At 37.6% G+C, this 22,227-nt stretch overlaps 1 protein-coding gene across 1 annotated transcript; it reads right to left on the bottom strand.

Annotated features, from left to right (window-relative positions):
* Positions 1-1,635: 1,635 nt before the first annotated feature.
* On the bottom strand, positions 1,636-22,185 carry LOC121520387 (ankyrin repeat domain-containing protein 13C-like). Its single transcript, XM_041803803.1, has 13 exons — positions 21,322-22,185; positions 21,147-21,188; positions 19,088-19,192; positions 13,264-13,349; positions 13,034-13,079; positions 12,783-12,849; positions 12,472-12,616; positions 12,246-12,377; positions 8,361-8,522; positions 8,192-8,271; positions 7,964-8,062; positions 3,624-3,724; positions 1,636-3,517 (listed from the first exon to the last, which is right to left on the bottom strand). Exons 1-13 carry the CDS (start codon positions 21,689-21,691, stop codon positions 3,387-3,389), a joined length of 1,566 nt encoding a protein of 521 aa, XP_041659737.1. The 5' UTR covers positions 21,692-22,185; the 3' UTR covers positions 1,636-3,386.
* Positions 22,186-22,227: the final 42 nt, after the last annotated feature.

Here is a 22,227-nt window from a genome sequence, read left to right as displayed (position 1 = left end):
GTTGGCCTTGTATGAGGCTAGTTCAGTCTCAAAAGTAATAAATGCACACAAAAGATTAGGACTCAAGTATATTTTTGGATTAATATATAAATATTATAGACTTTACATATAAATGACACATAAATGATCTTTAGTGCTCACAAAACTATGTGCCATAAGAAATATAAAAACCACATAGAAGTAGAAAAAATATTCACAAATGTATTTATGCACTCAGTTATTTATATCTTAATATGAAAATCTTAACTAGATAACTATTTTAGTGATAAATATTTGTGTTTTCTATGTCCAGGAATGTAAGGAGAGTCTGAAAAGTTTCCCACACAAATGCGATTCAAGAACTCTAGAGCACTTTGTAAATGTGTGTTTCATGGTTAGTACATAAATGTTAAGACATGAAAATACAAATATTCTTCACTTACATATTTCTGTATTTCTGATTTATATATTTAAATATAAATATTTGTATGTGCTTTGTAATATAGTATATAAATATACATTTGTGGGTACTTAATATGGTTTTTATATTTGTGTTTTTCTTAAGGCATACACTGCTATGCTAAACATTTTAACCTAAAACTTTTGGTTTTTTTTTTTCACCAGTGCTTTTGGTCACACGTAACATCCCCCAGTGCAGTTTGAAAAATTTTGAAACAATAAAAACAGCCAAAAAGATGCTGACCATGACCATTCAGTGTTAAATTAATTAGAAAAATAGCCCATTTTTTATTTAATTCCTTGAAAAGCAGTGATTTTGGAGATATAAGGTTTCAGCCTGATGCCAGCATTATTTTGTAAGCACTGAAAAACGCTGTCTCTGAAGTGAGTCATTTCTAAGTAAATCCAAACGTGTATTTGTGTATTTTTTGTGTGCATTTATTACTTCTGAGTTTAATCTAGCCTCACATTTTGCTGACAGACTGTTTTTAAGTTGTGTTGATTAAGGGTTCCTCTCAAAGTACTGGGGCCACTTTATCAGGTCTTGTCCTCTCCTGTGCTATTGATTGTATGAAAGAAAGCAAGGCATCCCAAGACCTGCACCAAATGGATAGATTGCTACCAAATATCAATTATGATTGCACTTTCAACTGTTTGTAGTGATCCACTCTTTTAACGTGATATGACTGTAATGTGATGATCGATGAGTTGGTGATGGAAGCCAAATTTCTGAGCAATTGGACAATAAAGTATTATCTGAATTGTTTGATTGATAAAACCCTTAAAATAGGTCTATGTATGTTAAAAAGACATTTAAGTTTTTAACTTTTTATCATGATTTTAGTTAATATATGCAAATCCAATTTCAACTTCAGAGCAGACAAAGCCTAGGGTGTTGGATTGGGAACCAGTGACCTACAGGTGCAAATTACACCTATTTTCAATCATCTCTAAATGCAAATCTAAAACACAGAATTGTTTCAGCTTAGTGGTTGTAACACAAATGTCAATTTTTTCAATTGACCTACTTAAGAAAAAAAAACCTCATCACATGGACACTAAGAGTAGTTACAGTTCAAGCTGCAAATGCTTGCCTGGCAAATTCAGTTGATGGAAGACAAGTATTTCCAACCTGCATTCAGTGGCTTATAGAAGACACAATCAAACACACAAAATCAGTTTAAACATGATGCTGGTGCTTTATTAAAGGGATGTGAAGTAGGTATGGTTGCAGTACATATTAACTGAAGCCAGAGACAATTCAATAGATCAGAACATTTCCCTTCTGGACAGTTTTAGAAATTTTTGCAATATCAACTTCACAGCTTAGTTTACTCTCCTTGGATAAAAAAGTAAAGTATTTGCAGACTACCACCAAGGAGAGATTTTATAAGCACTGAAAAGGTGTTTCAAAGTTTAGTGTTACAATTTTCAGTTTTTCTTTAATCTATATAACAAGTCTGCAGGGAATATAACAAATGTTTAGAGAATATATCTTAATGATGCATGTGATCCACTTGGCCAATTGCAGCCATAGCATGCCTTAAATATACTTAATATCAGTGCAGTATTAAACTTATTACAGTTTACCTGATGTTCCATCGGGGTTCTCCCACACACAAACGTACAGACAACAACCTTTTTTACAGTCACTATAACTCACTCACACGGAGCACAGAGTCCATACGAGCACGACAAACATGAAGACAGCAGAGAGGTAACATGAGTGAACCTGAAAACACAGGAGGCTGCGTCCTGTACAGGGGAAAAGGCTCAGGGGTTGAACTGTTAAGAATGTGTTTTTATGCTAAACCGTCTCCCAGCTGGTTAAAAACATTCTTAAGTACTGGAAATGTATTGCTACACAGTGTTACTCCTTTGAGTATATATATTTATATATATATTTATATATATATAGTACAGAATTTATAAATGAATATTAAGCTCAGTTTGATGATAACGTTATACTTGTGATTCTTTTCGTTATGAATAACAGATGAGATGTGCAATTATCTACAGATGATGGTGTCAGTGCAGCTGAAAGAAATGTTGTCAGTCCTTCGAGAGGAGCTTGAGCTCATAGTAACAGTAATAATGAGGAGTTCAGAAGGTGTCTTATAACAGGAGAGAAGAGCAGCTCAGAGCAGTACTGTAACTGCTCAGGTGATGAACAGCAATCACAATAAAAACTATCACTTATTTCACTAAAAAATAATGCAGATATGCATATATTGCCGCTTTTCCTACCAGTGAGGTATTGGCCCTTGTTGACTCTACCTGCATGGAGCTGGTTCTAGTACATACTGTACTTATTTTACACTGCACCCTTTATGTGTGGCCTGTTTGTGTATAATCAAAACAAACACGCAGGGACTAAATGCAACATAGTTTTCAATGAACTCTACATATGAATCTTTAATACGCTACATACTTAAGTGATGTGTTAAAATGTGTTTACTGTGAACATGCTGGAATCACTGCTGCCAACTAACCAACCCATTACTAAAGGTGAAAGCCGTCCTGTATCATATATTCACTTTTACTTGTCAGTCTTCTGAAATGTTTTCATTTTGTGATAACAGCTCAGGCTGCTTAAAACCTCAGATAAGATGATACAAAAACAGTACCAGGTTGCAACTTTTTTCACTAGAAAATTCAGCAAAAGCTGAGTCCAATCGAGCCTTACCATGCAGAAGAAATGAGGCATACAAGTGCGATAGCGCCCTATAAAATCTGTTTGCATTGTTTTGCTTTGGATCCCTCAGCAAATGAATGACAACTGATCACTGAGATCAGTTCCCTTTAAAAAAAAAAAAAAAAAAAAAAAAAAAAGAAATACAACTGATAGGATAATACATGTGAGTAAAAGGATTCCTCATTTTGTTTCCCACCTCCCTAACATTTAAGCTTAGTGGTCATTTCCTGTTTGTGGCAGTTGTGTTTGCAGGTCAGAGGTCAGGGAAGCGACTGGGATCTTCTTTGTATTCAGCGGGGATGACAAACATCGATTCTTCAAATTCGTCGTAGCGGAATTCCTGAAAGGTGACAGTTGCTGTGATGGTGGGGAAGACGGGGATGTCTGCAGGGGAGAAAAACAACAGAATCAAAATATGTTATCGTTTGTGATTGTTTCCCCCTCGAGTTCACTGCCTCTCAGGAACACACAGATAAGTCGACTTACATACCGAGTTTGACTGGAAACCCTGGTGGAAGTTTCATCTGCACAAACTCCCGGAGTTTGTTGAAGTGCTTGAACGGGGCTATGACCTCCAACACGTTGAGTAACCTGAGGGCAGAGGAAAATGAGTGTGCAGTTTTCTGTCTACAGCCTTTTCTCTGCCAATTCCCTCTAGGTGAGGACAACTTTCTGAGATCTGAAGTGCAGCAACAAGAAATAAAGTGAAACTGCTGCTGGAATGCATTAGAAATCTTGACTCAGCAGAACAAAAATCAGCACGAGTACGCTTGGGTGTCATATCAAGTTCAACCAGAGTTCTTTCCCATTCTTAAAATTTGACATTTAAACAGATTTAAGTTCTCTACAATCAAAAAGGAACGACTAAAGACAAACCAGCCTATACTACTCTAAAGCCAAGCTAGCAGTTTGATGTACCTGAAACAGAATGGTTTGTAAAAGTTTGATACTAAAATATTAAAGTACTGTTTTTGTTTACTGTGCTAGCATCCTATAGACAATCATTCAACCCTCTGGTGTCATTTTAATGTTCTACCCTATAAAAAACATCCATATCTAATAATGTAACAAATAAAAGAAATTATGAATCCCTTATCATTTATTATAGATTTTATTTAAATTTCTTTATTAAAAAACAACTGTAATATCATGTAATCAAACAAACATTAAAACAGGTAACATCCACTAACTGTTTAAAAATTTGGTAGATATGATCAGGACTTAAAGTGGTTAAAAGATTAAACTGGCAAAGGTAAAGAAAAATATGCATATATTGTATTTTCATTACCATTTTTGTAATTTGCCTTTTTGTCTGTAATGGTCTTTAAAGGTCATAAATTCATATGTAGTATATGCAGTGATCCAAGTGAAAATGTAAACATTAATTCCACAATTTATTGAGAAAGAAATCCTTACAAATTTTATGCCATATTCAGCAACACAGCCAAAATGACTGCCACATTAAAGTGAAAAATGCCCCCTTGTGGACAAAAATGTCAACAAAGACACCAGAGGGTTAACCCTTTACCTACTGAGCCGGCGTCGGCACTGTGTTTTATATGTCTGGAGTATTATTACCATAACTCTGTCAAAGTTTGTCTGATCAGAAAAAATCCAACGGTGTTGGAAAGCTGAGAATTGTGGGCATTCGCACATATATGGTTCATTACAGTACTCAAAACCATATGAGATGGGCATTCATAGCAAAACACCAGAAGTATCGCAAGACCGCTACACGGATTCTCAACACGGTAACTCTTCAAAAGTTTGCTCAGTCTAAAAAAATTCCAATGCTGACAGAGAGCTGAGAATCTGTGCTTTCCAGCAATGTGTGATGTGTGATATATATATTACCATAATGTCGAACAGCACCGCTAAACGGCAGCTTTGGCAGAAGACGAGTGAGAAAGGAGAGTGAAGGGAGAGAGTAAAAGGAGAGCGAACGAGAGTGGTGTTTTATTTTCAAAAAATAGTATTAGTGGCATTTGTGCGTGTCTGTCATGTGCAATAACAATGTGTTACTTTAGAATGTTGAGAATGCATTTTTCCACCTTTATTTGTAAAGGTATATAGTTATAGTTATATGTATATAGTAATCTTTTGCACTGTGTGTTGCACACCCAGAGTCCTAGACTCAAAAAATGACTGGTGATTGTTCTAAACATGTATAGGTTCACATTTCAAATGTCAAATCAAAACTTCATGAGCAATAACAAAATTTCTTCTCATAAAAGCCATGAAAAACAAATCTGTTCTTGTGTTTTTCTTCTTTTAAACTGCTGACAATTCCATATAATGTGCAATAATCATTAACAAGATGTTGAAAAGTCAAGTTCAAATACTCCCGGGAAAAGGGATCAAAGCTCTCAGGCTTAGGGCATTTCTTGACTATTTTACAGCCATAATAACAAAATATGTCCAAATCACCATTTTTAGACTCAGTAGGTAAAGTGTTAATCCATAATACATGACTGGTGTTTGGTATGGTAAATATTTCTTTAAGGTTAAAAATGCCCTGATGTTGGAGATATTCACTTTAAATGGTTATAGTTCATCCTGAGGGGGGGTTGAAAGTTTGCATCAAATTGCAGAGAAAGCCATTGAACATTCGTAATATATTTTGGTCAAAATTATAAATCACAAGTGCATGGAAAAACCTCTCTGATCTGCTGATTTCTACAAAATTGGCTCGTCAAAATTATAATGGAAACTTCCTTTAAGAATCACTATTTCCAAACTGCAGTGTCGTGGTAGAGGTAGAGGGTAAAATGAATGCAGAAAAATACAGGAAAATCCTGAAGGACAATCTTATTCAATCTGGACGAGACCTATGGCTTGGGAGAAGATTTGATTTCTAGCAAGACAATTCCCAGAAAAAGCTACACAGAAATGGTCCACAGACAACAAGGTGACTGTTTTGGAGTGGTGGAGTCAAAGCCCAAACTTCGATCCAATACAGAATTTGTGGCTGGACTTGAAAAGGGCCCTTCACACCTGATCTCTGTGCGACCTGACAGATTGAGCAGTGTGACATCACATATTTCATTTAATTGACATTACTTTGTAGAAATCTATTTTAACTTGGACATTAAAGAGTTTTTTTGTGTCTAAAAGCCAAATTATATTGACCATGATTGATTTACATCATCCAAGGGAGTAAATACTTTTTAAAGGCTGTACTTTCTCTATTTTTCTTGATAAAAGTGTTTATTGCATTGAAGCACAGAAAGCCTTTTGAGCTTTTTCAGGTTGAAAAAGAGATCTTTGATCTCAATGGGACAAGCCTGGTTAAATAAAGGTTAAAAAAGGCAGATATTTCTAAACAACTGTCTTCTTCGTTCAATGTAAGTTTGAATTAGTGTTTTAGAAAGTTTATGCATTACAAATGGCTCCAAAAGGTTACTCATTAAACTAAATCCCTAAAACAAAAGCTACGAATGTAACTACGGTTCTGTGAATCCTGAATGACCGCCAGAGGCGGTGCTTAAAGCACTGAATATTCCCTTCGTGCATGCGCAGTTCGAGTATGTATACCAATAACGTCACTTGTGACCCCTGGATGGCTCGAGAGATTAAATCTTCTAGTGTCATCCGGGGTCCTGTTCCTACAGATTCTGTAGGAACAGAATCTTCTTGCGGGATCACGAGCACTCTGTCACTCAGAATCCTCATGATCCCGCCAGAAGATTCTGTAGGAGCTGTTGGTATACATACTTGAACTGCACATGTGCCAAGGGAATATTCAGTGCTTTAAGCACTGCCTCTGGTGGTCAGCAGGGATGAAATAGAAGACTGCAGCTATAGTCATCACAATGGCTCTTACACTTAGTAAGCAGGCAGGGTCTGAAATTTGCTTCCCAGACTATATTGTGAATGTGTTTTGGTGTATTGAGCAGATTAAATTAAAGTATTACTGTATATGTCTAATATACAGCAATAGTATAGTATAGTATAGTATTGTCTAATAAACTTAAATATTGAAAATGCATAGATTTTCAATTGTATCTCATGGTACTGTCCATCCTTAGCTTCTAAACAGAATAATTTCCCCACAATCACTGTTTTTTTCATAATGATTAATAACCTTAAAATGAATGTTTCCAGGATGTAATTATGAAAATATTTTCAAAGTTAAAGAGCATGAAACAAGAGAAGAAAATGAACCATAAAAACCATTAGCCATTATAAAGGGTGGAGTTTTACTGAAGGATCCATTAAGGTTCATTGAGAAGAGGACACAAACAACATAAACAATCCCTACATTCAGTCTCAGTAATGTTTTACAGCCTCATGTATGCCTGCAGCTCCTGACAGGTGAACACAAAACCACATCCCTTTTAGAAATCCTATCCCCTCACCCACTTGGTGTAACTTGGATTTATTTGTGATACCATTAATTCTCTTCTCAGATCTACAAGCAAATAACGGTCATGGTTAAATAAAACAAACATTAAGCTCAATCAGCCATGAGAACCCTGTAAATATAGGGCTCCAAAGTCTGCATTTGCTAATTTCACCTGATGCCACAAACTGAAAAAGCATGACATAAGACTCAAAAAGAAGAAATAAGCAGTTTTTTCCTTCAAACAGCCCAAGCACAGCTAACAAGGTGCCCTACTGGAGTTAAAAAAGTAATCACATGGTGGAGCAGTCAGTTTTCTAATCTTACCAACAGTGAAACCTTTACCTAGCCCAATTATCTTCTACGAATTATTTCATCTCTGTTCTAGCCTTTTCGAAAAATCCCACATGAATCAGAGCGAACTCACCTGGGATCAATCTGCGCAGAGAGCTTTGTAAATAGATCTGAGGAGGAATGGATGTACTTACGACTCTATGCCTAGGGGGAAATCCTGGCTCATGGCTACAGTAGCTTTGAAGTTCTTCTTGCTCTCCTTGCACATGAGCTCTCTACCAAGATGAGGAGGCCTGGAGGTGGAAAAAAAGGCACAGGCAAACACACAAAGATGATGGTTCATATGTGTATCAAACCCATCAGCGCCGAGTAAAGTCTTAATTTAGACAAAGACTGATGCAACCCTTGAAAAAGATGCTTACTTTCCATGCTCTGCAGTGATGTACTCCTCCCAAGAAATTGTGTTGGGTGCTGGAGCTGTGAGCGACTGCCTTCTCACAGGCTAAGGAAAACAAAATATCAATTATTGGCACTTTCGTGAGCCTCGGAGGACCCTTTCACTTATCTGAAGATGAATTTACTCTCTCTGACCTCAAAGTTTTGTTCGCTGATGCTGCCTCCTTTACTCAGGCTCTCCATGATGGCTTTGTTCCTCAGGATGTCCTCCTCGCTCAGGTGTTCTCGCCGTTTTCGGGACTCAAGCACAAGCCCGTTCACTGCATAGAAGTCAGCCAGGAAGTTTCCAACCCGCTCCTGTGGGCCGGTATTACAAGTCCTCACATTACTTTTTGGTTCTAACAAGTAGCATAATGAGCTAGTTTTGTCATTCAAGTTATCCGTTATTTGCTACATTTTCATAAAAGTAACATGGTAAAAAACTTCCCAATTTCCCTTTACCTTCTGTCTACCCCCCAAAAATAGAAAAGGAAAAAACACAAGAGGCATCTGCACTGTTTCTATTTCTCTCCTACATGTTGGCTCACAGTGTGCCAGTGAAAGGTCAACACAGCTGTGTCTATGCATGCATAGCTAGCTGATAGAGCCAGGGAGATGGCAGAGAGGACAGCATCAAACTGTGCTAATATCCCAATTATGTTGTATTTTAGGTTGTAAAGGACAAGAGCAACATGACACAGTAAAATTTAAGTCAAAAGCCTGCACTGTACTGTTTTTATTGAAATTGCTGCCATTTTTAATTTCACTCAATTTTCAGCTGTATTTCCTTAAAGACTTGATAAAGTGCCGCCTTTTTTCAAATGGTTCTTCTTTGTTGTGTTTTGCTACCATGTTGAACTGTTGGCTGCATTCCTCAACGCTGCCCCATGATTGGTGATGGTGTTGCAACATTTGGTTCGTCCAATGAAAAATGGATGAAATAAACGCGGAGTACTGACAGAAAGGTCTGTCTTTATCCATATGCGTTTCAAATGAGAACTTAAATGAGCCATAACGTTAGTTTTCTCAGTTTGTTATGCAGAAGCAAGCTGCTTTTTAAATTTCCACTATCCAACACTCCTGCTCATTTGTTCACCATGTATCAAGCCTGCAGCCAGAGGGTCGAAGGGGCCTGGACGAACTTTTAACCTAAGAACAAAAACAAACTTTGCACTTTTGTATTCAGAGCAGCTGTGATGAGATTCATATAAAAAAGGAACAGAGCACTTCAGTTAAAGGAGGTTGCATAATGCATCAAATGAGTTTAAAAAAAACACTTTGCAAAGTTGTTAAAGCCAAATTAAGAAATGCTATAGATATTTAAAAACTTTGTTTGAGGTTTACATGAGGTAGATAGAATGAACCTGTAATTTACAGGGCCGACAGTAAGACACAAAATGCACAAAACAGTATATCATACTCATTTTTGTTCATACCACTTTTTTGTTTCAGATAAATGACTGAATACGAACATTACTTCAGAACTAAAATGATAACAAAGACACAACCTGAGAGGACACATCTGTTAAACAAAGCAAAGGGACTGTGAGAATTTCAATTTGCCAATGATCTATTTTAAAGCATTATAAGGTCAACTGGCTGAGAACCACTGATTAGAACAGCCTTTATTTTTTGGGGTGCAAATGTGTGACATTTAAATTTTTGAACCCTTCTAGTGTTCCTTTATTTGTAACAGATCCACAGGTGGGGCCCTTCTGGTCGTTTCACAGTTGAAGCTTAACTCTAAAGATGATTACGCTTTTGCTGTCAGGGCCCCTTGACTCTGGAGGGACAAACCTGAGATCTATCAGAATCGGTAACTTCTTTTAAATCCCTTTTTTAAAACTCACTTTGCAGAATCTCTTTTAAGTGATGTCAAATTTTTCAAATGACTTTTAATTCTCTATTTTCTTTTATTTACTTTATTGCTCTTTATAGTTTTATATGTCACCAGTCTCTTATCTGATGCCCTGATATTATCTGGCTTTATTACTTTCATTTCTCTGCCAGTTTCATTATTTATGCATATCTTTATCATTGTTTTGTTTTAATCTCCTGTGATTAATGTCATCTTATAATCATTCTCATTCTAGTCATTTTAACAGCCTCTTATTTCATCATCATTCAAATTAAACTTCATTTTAATTGTTCAAAAGGTTTAACACCTTTAAAACCCTGTTTTAAAATTCCATTATATTTATTTATTTTATTGAGCTTTTGCGCTTGCATTTTGTTCCTGCTTAATCTAAATTTTGTATAGAACTTTCTGCCTTTAGGTAGGTACCATAAAAATAAAGTTATTACTATAAATTGACTGTGTTCACTGCAGGCACGCCCAAAGAACTGTATGGGCCCCTGAAAAACCCAGAGAATGGGCCCTCCCCAGTTGTGAATTACTGATGATATCAATGCTTGTGTGTTGGATCAGTACACTCGACTAACGTTGTACCTAACAGATACCTCAGTTTGAAGCTAAAAAGTGTGTGGGCTCTAATGTTCAACTTACTAACTGTTTATGCCCATTTTGCCACTTTTAAGCCATCTTTGCCACATTTTCCCCATTTTTGCCCCTTATCAACCTCTTTTCATCATTTTACTGCTCACATTTGCCCCTTTGTAACCTTGCCTAGCCTATTTTTCCAACTGTTATCCCAGTTTTGTCTCTTTTTAACTGTCACCATTTCTTCCACCCATTTTTACCTTGCTAAATTCATTTTTTCAGCTATCCAACTTTTGTCTCTTTTAGGCCATTTTGACACTTTTAGCCTATTTTGCATTTTAACTCATTTTGAAACTTTTAAACCACCTATCACAACTTTTTTGCAATTTTGTAACTATCCAATTTTTGTCTCTTTTACCCCATTTCTGCGACCTTTCAATCTTTTTTTCCTGCCTATTTTTTGCTGCTGTTTTCCTGTTTTGTCAGTTTTATTCCAGTTTTGCCTATTTTCTTCCACATTAAAGCTATTTTTGCCACTGTTATTTAAATTTTCTTCACCACTTATCTGGCCATATTTGCCCCTTTTTGCCTTGCTTAGCCCATTTTTGCAGCTATCATCCATTTGTGCCTCTTTTAACCAATTGTTGTCACTTTTGGGCTATTTTAACAATTTTAACCTATTTTTGCAAGTTTTTAAACCACTTTTCAAAATTTTTTTCTCACCAATTTTTGGCTTAATTGGCACATTTTTGTGCCAATCAAGCCATCCCAGTTTTGCCACTGTAACCCATTCCTGGCACATTTTAACCACTTTTCACCATGTTTTCCTCCCATTTTTGCCTGTTGATGCCTTTCCCAGCCCATTTTTGCTGCTCCTATACCATTTTTGTCTCTTTCAATCCATCTTTGCTATGTTTTTTACTAGCTTTTCAACATTCTTTTCTGTCCCAATTTTACTTGCTAAATCATTTGACATCATTTGATATGATTTAGTACTATACTAACCTGACATGCCAGATGGATTTGTTTCACACATCCATCTGGGAAAGCTTCGATAGGGAACGTTTGGGAAAAGGCAGAGGCTTTGGAAAAAACTCAGAGGGTGATTGGGTGAACGTTCTGTCTGTCACATCTCTACGGGCCAATCAGAGCAACAAAACACGTGACGTAGCCGCTATCGAGCTGCATGTGTGCAGCTACCGAGGAATAACAGGAACCATGGCGACTAAAGACATAAGTACTCGACTTTTGTGGTTTTTGAAAAGAAAACAACTCACTGCTGTTCTTTGCCCTTCTTTTAATGAAGAAATGTCGTCAAGTTCTGATAAAACTGGAGCTTTAGCAGCATTCACGCTAAGCTCTTCTGCCATTATTGCACCTGCCTCTTGTTGCTGCTTGCTCACGTCACGACTCTGCCGCACCTGAAACTACTGCCCCTCGTCACTGATTGGTTCTGTCACTTTCTAACCAGGCCCAAATGGTTCAGACAGAAGCTTTGCAAGATAGATTCGCCAGTGAGAAACAAGGAAACAGGCGTATCCATCTGCTATGCAAGGTTAGTACTATACACTATTTAAAAAAAATCTCTCTCTAAAACGTACCGTTTTATCTTCTCTAAACAGCCAGCCGATCTGACTGCGAGAGAAGGTGATGGACTTAGTGGACAGAGTTGCAGAATAGACATCACTGCTCATCAGAATATCCACCTCTTCTTCCGTTTCCATCTCTGACTCCTTCGGGGTTAAGGCAATAAATAATTGTTAGGCACGCAAATTCATATGAAACAGCCGATGAGTCACTGTGAAACCCATGGCACTGCTTGCTCACCTCATGGTGTATTCTTTGGTACACTTTTGCCTCATTGTCAAGAACCACAAAGGACTGGGAGGGTGCTGCGTCCCCGTTGAAAATGAAGCTCAGATCTCCGCGCTGACACTTCATATCATTGAAGTCTATAAGAGTTGTGTCGAGTCTAAATCAAGAGGGAGGAGAGGGTGTGTGTGAAGCTTTTATGTCCTACTTTTAAGATCTAAAAGCAGTCGTCGACCTGGATATCGACCAGTTGCTGCTTTAAACTCTCAGTGAATTAGGTTCTCTTGTAGATGCAGCTTAATCTACTTAAAAACAGAGACCTTTACCTGATATTAATCCCCTGCTTGTAGATTTTACAAGCATCAGATGGTAGCATCCTGGATAGCAAAGGCACTGAAATACAGATAAAGGTTTGAATTAAGCGACTGGTAAACAAGTTTTATCTTTAAGTAACATTGAACCATCTATATACTTTGAGGACTGAGTAAAGAATATTTAAATTAAAGCTCATCCTGCTGGAATATTGTTTGACAAAGGGGCATATAAACAACATTTTGTCAACAATATGAAAACTCACCCCAGCTCTGGAAGTCCCAATGCAGCTCCAGATAAAAGTCACCAAGCTACAAAAAAGATATAAACATGTCTCAATAAAGGACTCAGCTTATTAATTATAAATTCTGATATAGTTTACTAAAGATTTCACATCAAATACTTCAGACAAATGCATCCTGAAGGACAGACTATAGTTTACATGAAAATCAAAACTTGCAGAGATTAAAGTTCAGAAAAGCTGGTGCAACTCACCTCCCTCAGAGCTTTCAGCAACTTTGGCCTCTTATCCTCCACACTCTCTCTGGATTGCTGTTTTAACTTCCGCAGTATTGCTGTGACTGAGGAAACAAACAAGAGAGAAAAAAGTCAGTTACAACTTTAGCAAATAAAACCCTGAACAACAACTGGTACAAAGGCTGTGTTGAAGTACTGTAAGAGGTTCAATTTTAAATAGAACCTTTGAATACAGCCATTGGTCACTAACATTATTGGCTAACCACAAATGCATTGCTATCAGCATAAAAAATCAAAAAATATAAAGGCAGTGATTAATACAAGGAAATTAATAAAGTGTTTGTGGTACTAAACTTGTCTGACAGTTAAATGTTAACTTGTAATTGACAAACTTAATTCTTGATCCTGCTTAATCATAAATTCTAACAATTAGGGGTGCACCCATTGAACATTGGTATTGGCTGCTATTGGCTGTTAATAAACACCTGTCATCAGCCAAAAAGGTGGAATAAACACATATCAATTACTGATGTTTATCTGTCTTGTCCAATCAATTTTGTGCTGGCTTCTGGTATACATAGCTGCTACATCAAGTAAGAGATTTTTTTACAGGGCAAAGGAATCGTCCAGTTTGAGAAACTGATCTGTTTTTTATGGTGGAATAGAGAATATAATGGCATACTAGAAGGCTTACGCCTAAAGAAGCAATGAAATAACATTGGTATCAGCATCTGCCATATTGTCGTGTTAAACATTGGTATCTGCTCTAATTTTCAGAATCAGTGCATCTCTAGTAGCAATGATTGTTTATGTGATTCCTTAAAATATAGAAATGATTTTTACATTCAAAACCATAAAATCCTGGTGTTGACATCAGAAATCAGCAATAAGCTTAGATTTATCCCTAGCACGTTAGTAGAGGACAACCAAAACCCAGCAGGCATGATCCTGTGTAAAACAGTTCTGCAGACTGCTTTAGTTTGTGTGTTTAACCAATCATCGTACACTTCTATCTGGACCTGTAACCGTACATGATGCCATTCATGATTTCTCTTTTGCAATCTATTTTTAAAATGTAGGCGCTAAAAAGTCCGCCTGAACAGCCATCTACAAACAGCTATTGTAGCCACTTCTCATCATCACACAAATTCCAGTATTAGACAAAGATAATCCATACATTATGCTGTTTTAAACGATTATTTAATTTATAAAGGAAAAAGTCACCCAAACCTTCCTGGCCCTATGTGAAGAACTTATTGCCCCTTAACCTAATAACTGGTTGTGCAACCTGTTTGAGATAACTGGCAATGAGTCTTTCACATCACTGTGGAAGAATTACACAGGAGATTTCAAGCATGAATAGCTTGTTTAAGGTCATGCCACAGCACCTGATCAGATTTAAGTCCAGACATTGACTAGGTCACTCCAAACCCTTTTTTTTCCCCCCAAGCCATTCAGAGGTGGACTTGCTAGCATGTTTAAGATCATTGTCCTGCTGTATGAACAAAGTGCGCTTGAGCTTGAGGTCACAAACTGATGGCCGGACAGTCTCCTTCAGGAATTTCCAATAGAGAGCAGAATTCATTGTTCCATCTATTATGGCAAGTTGTCCAGGTCCTGAAGCAGCAAAGCAGCTCCAGACCATCACACTACCACCACCACGTTTGACTATTGTTATTATGAAAAGCTGTCTTAGTTGTCCTACACCTTCCAATGGGTTCAACTTTTGTCTAATCACTTCTCAGAATATTTTCTCAAAAGTACTGGGGATCATTGAGATACTTTTTTTGAACACTGACCTTAACTAAGTCAAGTGAGGCCTGCAGGTCTTTATTGACTTCCTGGATAAGTTGTCAGTACGCTCTTGGAGTGACATTGGTAGGCCGGCAACTCCTGGGAAAGTTCACCACTGTTCCAAGTTTCCTCCATTTGTGGATAATAGCTCTCAGTGTGGTTTGCTGGAGTCCCAAAACCTTGGAAATGGCTTTGTAATCATTGTCAGACTGATAGATGTTAATGAACTTGTTTCTCATATGTTTTCATGAGTCTACTTCACTTTGTCAGACAGGTTATACAGCTATTTAACTAATTTCCTAATTCAACAGGTCTGGGAGTAATCTGGTCAGGGTGTGGCTAATGAAACCGAACTCAGCTTTCCAAACAATGTGGTTCATAACAGTTCATTTATGATCTAACAAGAGAGAGCAATTTAAATTTTCACATAAGGCCAGGCAAGTTCGTGTGCCTTATTTTCCTTAATAAATAAAATTGTCAATTAAAAAAAACATTTTGCATTTATCCAGGTTATCTTTAACCTGAAACCAGATGGATTTGTTTCACACATCCATCTGCGAAAGCTTCAATAGGAAACGTCTGAGAAAAGGCAGAGGCTTTGGAAAAAACTCGGAGGGTGATTGGGTGAACGTTCTGTCTGTTACATCTCTACGGGCCAAACAGAGCAGCAAAACACGTGACATAGCCGCTATCGAGCTGCGCATGCGCAGCTACGAATAACACGAAACATGGCAACTATAGAAATTTAAGTACTTGACTTTTGTGGTTTTTGAAAAGAAAACAACTCACTGCTGTTCTTTGCCCTTCTTTTAACAAAGAAATGTTGTCAAGTTCTGATAAAACTGGCACTTTAGCAGCATCCACACTAATCTCTTCCTCCATAACTCCACCAGCTCTTGCTGCTGCTTGTTTACGTCACGACTCTGCTGTGCCTGAAAGTACTGCCCCTCGTTGCTGGTTGGTCCTGTCACTTTCTAACCGGGCCCAAATGGTTCAGATGGGAGCTTTGCAAGATGGATTCGCCAGTGATAAACAGGCAAACAGGCATATCCATCTGCTTTGCAAGGTTAGGTTATCTTTATTTAACATCAAAATTAGTTCAATGATCTGAAACAATTAGGCCTAAGTGTGACAAATATGAAAAAAAAAATCAGGAAGGGGCAAATAGTTTTTCACAAAACTGTCAATTTTATAACAAAAGAACTTAAGTTTAGAAAAACTGCAGAATGTCAGTCATATTTTCAACGCAAGAGAAAGATACAAAGCAGCAGTAGTCTGCTCATATTCACAGGCCATTTTATCTGATTATTAGTGATAACACTGTCTCAACTACACAATAGACAGTGTGCAGAAATTTGCTTTCAATTTTAAGTAATTAAAATAAAATAGACCAATATCTAAAACCGGGGCCTTCTTTTTGTTTCTATTACATAAAAAAGGTACTGATATTGTTTGATTTTAACTAGTATTTATGTGTAAAAAAAATTTCCAGCTCCTGCAGTCACATATCGATGCATCTCTCCTTTGGCAAGACAATTCACCCTGCTGCGTCACTACTCCCACTGCTGCGTTAGTGGCATGCGAGTGTGTATGGATGGGATTAGGTTATACTGATGGCTCTACATAGGAATCTTTTTTGTAAGGCTGTGAATGTGGAGTAATTAGGTAGACGAGATGGTTCATTGTAAAAATAAATAAATAAATAAATAAAAGCTTTGAGCAATCAGAAAACTTAAGAAGCATTATACATGCTCAAATACATATACCATTTATTTTTACTTCCAGTCAACAATACTTGATCAAAACGTTTTTGTAGAAAGCCTCTTGTCAAACTTTTGTACCTGTGTTATTTGTGTGGGATTAAGTTGAGCATGGGGCCGCAGCCTTCAACCAGTAACCATTTTCATCATCAGGTAAGCTGCATGCCATTTTTTTAATTACTGGAGTTTGTTTTTACTGTAAAATGTCAGCAAAGTTTCCTTGACATCCGTCTGTTCAAATAACCCCCCAAACTTAATTAGCAATGATACAAAACAATAAAAAAGTGAAAAACTCTCACATTAAAAACATGAAACCAAATATTGTTTGACTTTTTTGCCTAAAGAAATATCTAAGGCGTCTTACATTATCAAAATAGTGGTCAACTATTTATGGGTGACAAAGATGGTTCAGTGAGACAGCTTGGCCAGAACTGGAAGCTGCTGTAACACATGAGCATATGAGGAAGTGTCACTTCTCTGCTTCAATAACTGCTGTACAGAGGTATCATTTTTCATATTACATGCACCAGCGGTTGGAGCAGCTGATACAACACAAAGGTGACACCTCACTAAGCGATCAGAAACCTCTTAGTAATACCAGAAGGACCACTAAAACACAGCAAACCTTCAATGTGAACTGGTAGTCTTGACCAGAGGGAAAATCTGGAATGGAGGAGAGAAGTGCTGACGAGGCCGTCGCTGTACACACAGACAACCAGTGAGCCAGCTGCTGACGCAACGTACACATGTAGGAAAGGTGATGACTGATGACAAGACTGTAATGTAAAGCTATGTAACAGTAAACCTCCATTTTACTAGGGCACTATCCTCTATTTGTCCCTGTGTGATTACACACTATTTAAGCAGAGATCCAAATCTAACTGTGTCCTGGTCTTTCTTTGCATGCCCTTGCTGATGGTGAATGTACCCAGCCCCCTCACTGCCCCCCTTCCCCCTTGTGAATTATGTGACCTTCTCAAAGCTAAACTCCTAGTCCCAATCCCCAGCCAGCCTGCCACAGCAGCCATCAAGAGTTGAGATGCATACTAACAAGGTTGAGGGTCATTTCTCTGAATCCTGGGCCTCACGACCTCCATCACAGGCTGTATAAGAAAGGGATGCTAATAATTCACAGCTTTGTCACGAAAACAGAGAAAAATCCCTTAGTGTGCAGTCACTTTAAGACACTTAGCCTGGCCCTTCTCGCTTTATCTTCTTTTTATAATCTTACGTTGACCCCACCCCCCCCAAATTAACATTGTCTAAGAAAAGACAAGAGCACAGAACTCATCACAGAGCCAGTATCTGGTGTCTCTCATGTATCATCTGTGACTCCGTTGCTCTGGATGTTTGAAGTGAAAGCAGCAGTGGCATCATTAAGCAGGGGAGTGACCAGCCTGTAAGCTCAGTGCTTCCTCACACTAAGCCATCATTCAGGCTGCGTTCCAGCCCATCTGGATAACCAGTGCTCAGAGAAAATCCCCACCATCAGCTTTTCAGCTGGACTGGCCAGACAGCATTTGCAGTCATCCAACAATTGAATAACAGAAAATAGTCACACATATGCTTAGAGCTCTAACATCAGTTACTTTTAACAACCTGTGCAGCAAAGATGATTAAATTAGGTAAACAAAACAAACCCCTGTAGGATCTGTCTGTTCAAATTCCTTGTTGTGCAATTTAACATGTTCTTTGTGGCTAAATTTTCAACTAAATGCAAGACAATTGCTTTAGTGGCCCGTACAAAACCAGAACAGTTTCATGAGTAGTGTCAAAAAATCCACATAGATTGAGGGGAGCCAAACTCATCTGAAAGACTTTTCACTGTGTTCATTCCTTAAAAAAGATCTTCCAGCACAGACTCTGGAGATTGATACAGAATAAAAATCTGTACAATAAATTAACCATAATGAGAACGTAAATCGGAATTTTCTTCTCAAGGAACATTTATTCTGTCATTTTGTGAAACACAAGAGAGCAAAGCTATCCATCCAGAGATAATTCCTGAACAGATGACAAGCATCAAGCTGACATTTACCCAAACTGTCACAACATTAGCATTCATACAGAAAACCATTCCAGATGCCAGCATGACTGAATTATCAACAAACTGTGACTAGGACTGACATCATAAAACCATTGTATAAATCTGTTGAAATGTCAAACAGGTACACATAAACTGTAATTTTCCAACAATAGATGTATGACGGCAGATGTGATACTGACATAAATAACATATGAACAAGTTCAGACATATATCGAAGAACAGTGCTAACGGCATCACTTACTCATCTGCCTGTCACCGTAGCTGATGGCTTCTGCTAAAGGGCTCCATCCCTGTGCGTTCTTTATCTTTACAGGAGCATTGTGGGCCAAAAGTAAGAGGGCACACTCTGAGAAAAAAAACAAACAAAAAAAAAAAACACAGAGAATGACAATGGAAACAAATGTGATTAGTTTTTTGATAATGTCAATTATTTGTATTGTCACATGTTATTGCATACAATTATGAGCAGGCAAGCTAAATATAAGAGCTAATTAACTGAACATTTAAAGAAACGTTGGAAGAGCATATGTACCAATTCATAACCAAAGTTATCTCAAGAAACTAACTACAAAGAGGACAAGTCTATTCTCTACTCTTAAAGTTCCTGTAAAGTGAAATCCAAACTTGATGTTTTAACACACTAGATATGCTGGGATAATGTTTCAGTAATAATGTGAAAATAATGATATCTATGTGTGACTACATTTTTTATTTTGACTGTTATTAAGTTGTTCACCTTTTTCCTGGCTTGATTTTATTTGAGCAGGGCAAATATATGAGCCCAAGACATCACCGGTCCCTTTGGGGAATTACCCTGCTCTCTTAATGCTACAATAATATAAAATGACCAAGCAGTTCATCTCAGTACAGTCTGTTGTTAGTTGATGTCACTGCCTTCATTGAAAGTTAACATCCTACAACAAGCTGTGCTGTTTTTTTCTCATCATTAGGTAAATTTCCTGAATCGTTCAGCCCCAGTGGCCTACAGGTCATTAAAAGTAACAGAGAGATTTGTACCAGAAAACAGTAAATTCAATCCTCAACTTCTGTCTCTCTGCTCTGACCTGCCCACACCATCCTAGAGCAGATTTTACTGCCTTACTTTTCATGATTTTTAAGCTTAATTCTATAAACCTAGAGATGTTTTTCAAGACTGTAATTTGGCCTAATGGTTCATAACACAGTGGCCTGTCATACAACAAACCTTAAATAAAGATTTTTTCAAATTACTTTACAAGGACTTCAATCACCATGAGCTCAGAACTAAGTAACAATTAGGATCATTACAGCATTACAGTTGCAAGGAATACCTTCCCTTTAACCGCTGGTGTAACAAAATTGCAGTACTTTATTCGTTATATGATATAAATAAATGCAAGCAATTTCTAATTCTGTACTGGAAGACGGACTCTTCCTCTATAAAATGTTTGCTTTTATTGAGATTTTGTATTACCAATAAGGGTTTAAGCACAAAGGCTATCATTTCTTTTACATGATGTTAAGCTCTTGAGTAAATGTATGCTTTTTGACAAAAAAAAAAAAAAAAATACTACTGACAACTCTGCAAAGCAAAATCAAGGCATCGCTGTCCTTCCAAATTAGTTGCATTGCATGCAAAAAATCTAACAATTTTGCTATGCCAACAGTATGTTATTTGGACACTGCAGAGGTCAGAGGAGACATGCTGACTGCTGCAGCAAGAGTATGGAGGGTGCTCCAAAAAATGTGTGGTCTTTATAATGAGGCAAAACAGTTACACAATGACAGATACAAGATATATATTAGATAGACAACACTTTGAGGGGGTTTGCATTAATTTAAAGGTTGTCAAAATTTTCAGTTTTTGGATATTTTTGTTACCATGTGCTTATTAATGATAGTCTTTGCAATTTAACTGTAATGAAAAGCACTGAAGCTTTAAAAAAGCCCCATTTTTTTTTATAAGGTAGGTGTCCAGAAGAGGAATGAATCAATTAAAAACTTAAAGCCAACTTCTGCACACTGTCTACAATGACTAATTTTCACATTGTCAATGTAATTGTGCTGTTGAGACAGTGTACAGGAGTTTGCATGCAATTTAAGCAGATAGAAAACTCTAAAATACACTACTTTGTTTGCCCTTATATTTTGTTGCTGTAGTATCAAGACAGGTGTCTGTATCATTTGATCTTTACTTGTATCATATAAAAGTTTAAAATGCTGTTACCATGATTGACAATTGCTGTTCATTCTGGCTTAGTCAGTGTATGATAAAGGGTAGCTGAGACAATATAATGCATGTGTTTTCTTCCATGCCTTACCTTTGTGGCCCAACATCACAGCCAGGTGTAGAGGTGTGTTTCCTGAAAACAAAGTCATATTATATGATGTCCTGAGTTCACAGAAGTATTAAATTCACAATTCAACGTGATTAAATGGTACTTGTGCCATGCATTGGAGCAAATCACCACAATGGAAACATCGCTGAAAGCTTACCATGCACGTCTTTCTGAGAGATGCTATGGGTCCTGATGAGGGAGGAGAGTCGACGTACATCTCCTTTGAACACGCACTCATGAACAGGGAACTCCAAGTCCTCACTGGTCAGGATGATCGGGTTTTTATTGTCATCATTGACAACGGTGCCGATCGACGATGAATTCCCGTTAATGTTGTTTGCATTAAGCTGCTGCTGCAGTGCTGAGGTTTTGACTGATTTCTGAAAAGCCTTGTTAGATTTTAAATGGATACCGGTACCGTTAGTAATAGTCCCGTTAGAGGTATCATCGTTGGTATCCATTATCTCTTCATTTTTATTCGGTTTGTTATGGTCCTTTCGCATGGTGCGTATCTTCTCACCTGTCATGATGGTGATGCCTATCTGACGTTAAAAGGCTTAATAAGATAATAACTGAACTACAGCCGGACGAAGATGGGGCATAAATCTCGGGCAATGTACAAATATCAAAAGGGTTTCTTGGCACTTCAGACTAACAGCGAAATCGTTCGTATCTTTCTCTTGTTGAAATAACGTTACACCTGCTGCCCTGGTCCAGACCAACGTTAGCGTTAGCTCCCTGCAAACGTTAGCTAGCTTGCCCCCAATAAAAAATGAATACGGAGGGTGCGGCGATGAAAACAGAAAAAACACTTAACGTAAACGAACGCACATGCACTAAACCAATATACATCTAGATACAAGAACGTAACTGAAACGACTACATTGTTGTCTCTTCTACTGTGCTTTTGATATGCGTTTTAAAATAGTATCGAATCACTTTGCTTTGCGGCAAAATACTGGCGGACGGTGAGGTACATAAAAGCCAGCTGAGCTAACATTCCTGCTAGCTGTCTGCGAGCAGGGAAAGTCTCGCGAGATGTACTGCTGGATAGAACGCGTTT

This window comes from Cheilinus undulatus, linkage group 13 (assembly GCF_018320785.1).
Source record: "Cheilinus undulatus linkage group 13, ASM1832078v1, whole genome shotgun sequence".
NCBI classification, from domain to species: Eukaryota; Metazoa; Chordata; class Actinopteri; order Labriformes; family Labridae; genus Cheilinus; species Cheilinus undulatus.
This window is presented reverse-complemented; position numbering and strand designations above follow the sequence as displayed.

What these genes read in the sequence shown, in the direction of transcription:
- LOC121520387 (XM_041803803.1), bottom strand. Translation starts at nt 21,691, where the DNA reads ATGACAGGTGAGAAGATACGCACCATGCGAAAGGACCATAACAAACCG. An exon ending in CTCTCAGAAAGACGTGCATG is followed by an intron (nt 21,189 to 21,321) that starts GTAAGCTTTCAG and finishes CTTTGTTTTCAG; the next exon opens with GAAACACACCTCTACACCTG. An exon ending in ACCAAAGAATACACCATGAG is followed by an intron (nt 12,378 to 12,471) that starts GTGAGCAAGCAG and finishes TTAACCCCGAAG; the next exon opens with GAGTCAGAGATGGAAACGGA.